Source organism: Oncorhynchus kisutch, linkage group LG24 (genome assembly GCF_002021735.2).
Source record: "Oncorhynchus kisutch isolate 150728-3 linkage group LG24, Okis_V2, whole genome shotgun sequence".
Taxonomy (NCBI): Eukaryota; Metazoa; Chordata; class Actinopteri; order Salmoniformes; family Salmonidae; genus Oncorhynchus; species Oncorhynchus kisutch.
The window spans coordinates 28,416,648-28,422,788 of NC_034197.2; the positions used below are offsets into that span (position 1 = coordinate 28,416,648).

A 6,141-nucleotide genomic window follows, 5' to 3' on the forward strand; every position below is an offset into this window, starting at 1 on the left:
TCAGGATGAGGACGTTTACACGTCTCAGACCATTATCTATAAAAACATACTTCAATCACCATATAGTATTTCCTGGTGGGGCAGCTATTCTACTTTGTGCCTATGTATTACCACAGCTTAACATGTTTCTTATCGCCACTTATAATAAACCATCTGTTCTCCCACAGCACTCCATCTCTTCACTCTTTTATGCTTGGAGTATGAAGCTTCAAACATGTCTCTAGAATATATTGAAATATATCTTCAAAAGAGAAACTGTAAATTGAACAGTGTTTAAAAGTTGTATGCAAATGACTAACTCAGTTCTGAGTATATGGATGAGGCCTAGGTGTGTAATAGCCTATGCAGCGTTTCAGATTAAGCCATCATCTCCTGATAGGTATGAGCAGGTGTAACCTTAATAACTTGATGAGTGGCCAGTTATGTTTGCAGTGGTGGCTGGATTATATATTAACAGTGGCCTAAATCACATTGTGCTGACTGATTTGGAAAGTGATCATCTAACACCTTAAGATGTGCCTATAAAATCAGGAGTCTGACCTCCTGGGTGCATTTGTAGAAAGGACCCTTTCCATCTCTCTTTCTGTACAGCCGGAACACCATCTGAAGAAGGGCTGAACGCCACCGCAAGACCGCAACCATGAACGGCACAGAGGGACCAGATTTCTACGTCCCTATGTCCAATGCTACTGGCATTGTTAGGAACCCCTATGAATACCCCCAGTACTACCTTGTCAGCCCAGCGGCGTACTCACTCATGGCTGCCTACATGTTCTTTCTCATCCTCACCGGCTTCCCCATCAACTTCCTCACACTCTACGTCACCATCGAGCACAAAAAGCTGAGGACCGCCCTGAACTACATCCTGCTGAACCTGGCTGTGGCCGATCTCTTCATGGTAATCGGAGGCTTCACCACTACGATGTACACCTCCATGCATGGCTATTTCGTCTTTGGAAGAACGGGCTGCAACATCGAGGGATTCTTTGCTACCCATGGTGGTGAGATTGCCCTGTGGTCCCTGGTTGTCCTGGCTATTGAGAGGTGGTTGGTCGTCTGCAAACCTATTAGCAACTTCCGCTTCAGTGAGACCCATGCCATCATGGGCGTGGCCTTTACCTGGGTCATGGCTGCTGCTTGCTCCGTGCCCCCTCTGCTTGGCTGGTCCCGCTATATCCCTGAAGGCATGCAGTGCTCATGTGGAATTGACTACTACACACGCGCCCCTGACATCAACAATGAGTCCTTTGTCATCTACATGTTCGTTGTCCACTTTATGATTCCCCTGTTCATCATCTCCTTCTGCTACGGCAACCTGCTCTGCGCTGTCAAGGCAGCTGCCGCCGCCCAGCAGGAGTCTGAGACCACCCAGAGGGCTGAGAGGGAAGTGACCCGCATGGTCATCATGATGGTCGTCTCCTTCCTAGTGTGCTGGGTGCCCTACGCCAGCGTGGCCTGGTATATCTTCTGCAACCAGGGATCAGAGTTCGGCCCCGTCTTCATGACAATTCCGGCATTCTTTGCCAAGAGTTCGTCCCTGTACAACCCTCTCATCTACGTGTTGATGAACAAGCAGTTCCGCAACTGCATGATCACCACCCTGTGCTGTGGGAAGAACCCCTTCGAGGAGGAGGAGGGAGCCTCCACCACTGCCTCCAAGACCGAGGCCTCCTCCGTGTCCTCCAGCTCCGTGGCTCCTGCATAAACGGGCCCCCAACGTGGGCCCTGCGATCCAGCGTCCACAAAGAAGACTTCTGCTCCCGGAAACGACAAAGGCTCACGTCTACAGAAATAACTCTTGTATTTTTGCAAACCAGTTGGTTCAACCTAAAGACAGTTGCAGATGGGCAGCCCACAACAAAGTTGTTTATGTATATGTAAAGAGAGTCTAACGTAACAATGTGCAGGGATGGAATTGGAAAATAATCACTCTGGGAATTAACCAATGTAAATAGTTCAGATTCTGTATTTTTACATGTCCAAATTATTTCACTTTGGGAACTCTGTTCCCACTCATTCCCTCCCAATTCCACCCCTGTCGATGTGCAAGATGTTTTGTCTTTCTCGAGACAGGAAAGGAAAATATCTTAAATATTTTACAGTTGGATTCTATATGTTACTGGCTTATTTGTGAATGTAGAGACACGTAATCAAGGCAACGTAATAAATCGCACTTTGCAAAAGACAATTACTGTTCATGTTTTACTTACTATCAGGGTGAAACGGTTGGAACTAAAGTAGTATGTTTAATTAACTGAGTCAATGTGAATCGCCTGCTCTTAAATGCAATAGCAAATAATTGAACATATAGACATGTTGTGTACAGTCAGGACCTGGGTTCAAAAACGATTTCAGGTATTTCAATTACTTTTGAATGCATTTCAAAGCAAGTATTCAGATAACATTGGAAAGTATTTTAAAGTACTCAAATACACTGACTCAAATACATTCCCATGCATTTAGCCCAGGTATTAGAAAATAGTATTTGAATTAAGCATTGAAAATAGTTTCAAATGCAATTTCATTGACTTTGGTTTATAATAATAAAATAAAACTACTTGCTTTTGGCTGTGTTTTGAAAATACTCAAATACACATTCTTTAAAAAAATGTTTAAAAAAAATACTTATACGTATTTAAACTGAGGTCTGGTACAGTCAAGTGTTCTCATAGCTTTGATAAAGGTGTTAAGACGGAATAGTGATCTAAGGTCAATCACAGGTCACCTTGTACTGAGTATGTAATGCTAATTCTAAGGGATTATGACATGAATAAGCATAGCTATGTATGACTCAATACATACATGAAGATGCAGACATGACTATAGCTTCTGATTTACAGTAATCACCCACAAGGTTGATGAGGTGAAAGCCATAATTGGATCAAGTGCAGTCAATCTTATCAATATATCTTTGTGTTCCTGATGTTAAATAAAACACATGGCCTCTCTCTCTCTCTCTCTCTCTCTCTCTCTCTCTCTCTCTCTCTCTCTCTCTCTCTCTCTCTCTCTCTCTCTCTCTCTCTCTCTCTCTCTCTCTCTCTCTCTCTCTCTCTCTCTCTCTCTCTCTCTCTCTCTCTCTCTCTCTCTCTCTCTCTCTCTCTCTCTCTCTCTCTCTCTCTCTCTCTCTCTCTCACACACACACACACACACACACACACACACTTTGGATCACAATTGAATGTGAAAAAAATGACAGACAGGTTGCCTATTATTGCCCATGACTGGTAAAGTATAGCATCAGGTATAGTATGGTCTAGATTTACTGCGGCTTACAGATACTGAATCATTTTCATCATATCCATGACTTTCCCCCTCCATGTAAAGACGGTGGTATAAGCTGTACCTACATGTCTATGTGATAAATGATAGAAGCTCAGGGAGTGACGTGAGATTTCTCCTCCTCAGTGCTCGGTTGTGCAGAAATATCTGTCAGGCTGGAGCATAACAAACACTTAGAAAACTCTCTCATAATGACCTTTGTTGTGTAGCTATAGCAACCCTCATACCATCGGATCTCTGGCTGAATACAGATACGCTCACTCGCCAAGCGATCTGCTCCAATCCAACTCCAGCAGAGACAGGCTGAGGGAAACAACAACACATCAATCACTGGCCGCAGACCAGATTAGGGGCTGGGCTGAAGACAGGCAGGGAAGAGTGGGAGCATTACACCTCATGATTTCCAATTTCCAGTCTTTGCCTTCATCAGTTCAGAAATTCTCTAACTGCTTGCTCAGACAGGAACTTGACATATCCACACTAATGAATGAATCTCATCAATATTCTGCTGACTCAATAGTTTGTATTTTTTTGTATTTTTTACTGCCTCTGAAGCGAGTTTTTCTGCCTCAGAAGAGTGGCTTTCATCTTGGCTTCTGTCACTTCGGCACTTACAAAATCACAGTGCATAGTTGTGTGTTTCCATGACAACTGCCTATCAAGGTCAACTTGCTAGCACCCATCTCCTCTAAGGTTGTTGTAAACTATGTCATCGTCACATGGAATAGGGATGCCTGCAACATCAATACCTCCCTGGGAAGGTAACAAAGGTTGCATTGGCTTGGAGAAGGATCGCTTGGTGAGTGCAAAGTACTCTTTATTTCACATCTCCCCCCATCTAGATGGAAGAAAAAACACATCCATTATTCAGAAGTTAAAGCTATAAGTCAGTTAGATTCTGTGATGACTCAGTGCTGTGCGTGCTCCCACACATCCTGAAGGTTTTCCCCTTCATTAGCTATGGTATGGATCACTATGGAGGAAAAAACGTCTCAAAGTCTACTTACATGCTACTAACCCTATTATTGTCTGCGGGGAAATCTAATGACACCTTATATATTGTTTAAACTTTTGATCAGAGACAAGTAGTGCTCTACATAGGGAATAAAAAGATAGCATAAGGAGTGGACTGTTGTCCCATCATCACAGCTTCAGACAAATCTTTCCCCAGTGTACGCTAGGTTACTGATATGGCCTGTATGATGAAAAGACTCATCTGTTTCTCTTGTTGGTCAATTTCTTCAGCAAATGATCAGGTCTATATAACTACCAAACATACATTAGTAATGGAAAGGAAGCACAGACTCATTAATAATTAAAATACTCCTTGTAGTAATACAATTGTAGGCAGAAGTTGATACAGAGTACAGTTTAACAGCATATGATAGTTCTCCCCAAGTTCTGCAAAATGTCTAAGACATCCTGTAACTCATATAGCCTCCCCAATCCCCCTTACGTAACTTTCCCTAGCAACAACATTTTAATAAATCTAACCTCCCCCTGACAGCGAGAACCATCTTATCAGCAAGTAAAAACTCAGAATTGGGTTTGACCGAAACTTGACCTTTCATCACAAGTATAGAGTCATAACAATGTGAACGAGTGTAAGCATCTTCTGACAGGGGGCTGGTTTCATCAGGTCTGTGGCAGCCTTGTGTTCTCAGAAAACCAGATAACCACAGTGGGATCCAGACAGGAAGAGTCTGAACGTAGACGCCTTCTGATAGTGTCTATGCTCTGCGACGAACCATCAAACAAGCAAAGCGTCAATACAGGGCTAAGATTGAATCATACACCGGCTCCGACACTCGTCGGATGTGGCAGGGCTTGCAAACTATTACAGACTACAAAGGGAAGCACATCCACGAGCTACCCAGTGACACGAGCATACCAGACGAGCTAAATCACTTCTATGCTCGCTTTGAGGCAAGCAACACTGAGGCATGCATGAGAGCATCAGCTGTTCCGGATGACTGTGTGATCATGTTCTCCGTAGCCGATGTGAGTAAGACCTTTAAACAGGTCAACATACACAAGGCTGCGGGGCCAGACAGATTACCAGGACGTGTGCTCCAGGCATGTGCTAACCAACTGGCAAGTGTCTTCAATGACATTTTCAACATGTCCATGATTGAGTCTGTAATACCAACATGCTTCAAGCAGACCACCATAGTCCCTGTGCACTGTTGTTTTATTTCATTACTTACCTACACACACACACACACACCTTTTTTCCGCACTATTGGTTAGAGCCTGTAAGTAAGCATTTCACTGTTGTATTCGGCGCACTTGACAAATAAAATTTGATTTGATTTGACCTTCAGCTTGATCCATTCTCCAACGTCAACAGGCAGGCTGTCTGGGTCGCCCTGTTCTGGAACGTCCTGGGCTTTCCTGTATTGGGAATACAAATACCTAACAACATGGGTTAGTTCCTTCATATATTTACTCAAATCATCATCCAGCGCAGTCAGGTCCGTCAGTTTTGGAGTCATTGGGGGCGTGCTCATGTGGGCTACGCCCTGTTCCGCGGTTTATACTATTGCACATTTTCTTCAAGACTAAGGGGAGACATTCTACCTATGACTTCCCTGTGGAGTGGCATGCTTTGGCAAGCCCCCCTTCTATGGTTTAATTAGCCATCTCAGTAACCCCATTACTGGCACTGGAAATTTCCCTGGTTTCAAGGGGATACCCTTACCAATGTTGTATTGCATGCATGTAGTACATTTATACACGTGTGTTTTGCAAATTTCAATCAGATTTGGACAAAACCAGGTGTCAGATATTAGTCTTACCATCTCCCACCCCGTGGACCAAGCGACACACACAGGAGACGAGAGGCAGAGGCAGAACTGTTCT

At 43.8% G+C, this 6,141-nt stretch overlaps 1 protein-coding gene across 1 annotated transcript; it reads left to right on the forward strand.

Moving 5' to 3' along the window:
- The first annotated feature begins 479 nt into the window (after positions 1-479).
- On the forward strand, positions 480-2,188 carry LOC109869303 (rhodopsin). Its single transcript, XM_020459364.2, has one exon. The coding sequence runs from the start codon at positions 641-643 to the stop codon at positions 1,703-1,705; it is 1,065 nt and encodes a 354-aa protein (XP_020314953.1). The 5' UTR covers positions 480-640; the 3' UTR covers positions 1,706-2,188.
- Positions 2,189-6,141: the final 3,953 nt, after the last annotated feature.

What these genes read in the sequence shown, in the direction of transcription:
- LOC109869303 (XM_020459364.2), top strand. Translation starts at nt 641, where the DNA reads ATGAACGGCACAGAGGGACCAGATTTCTACGTCCCTATGTCCAATGCT.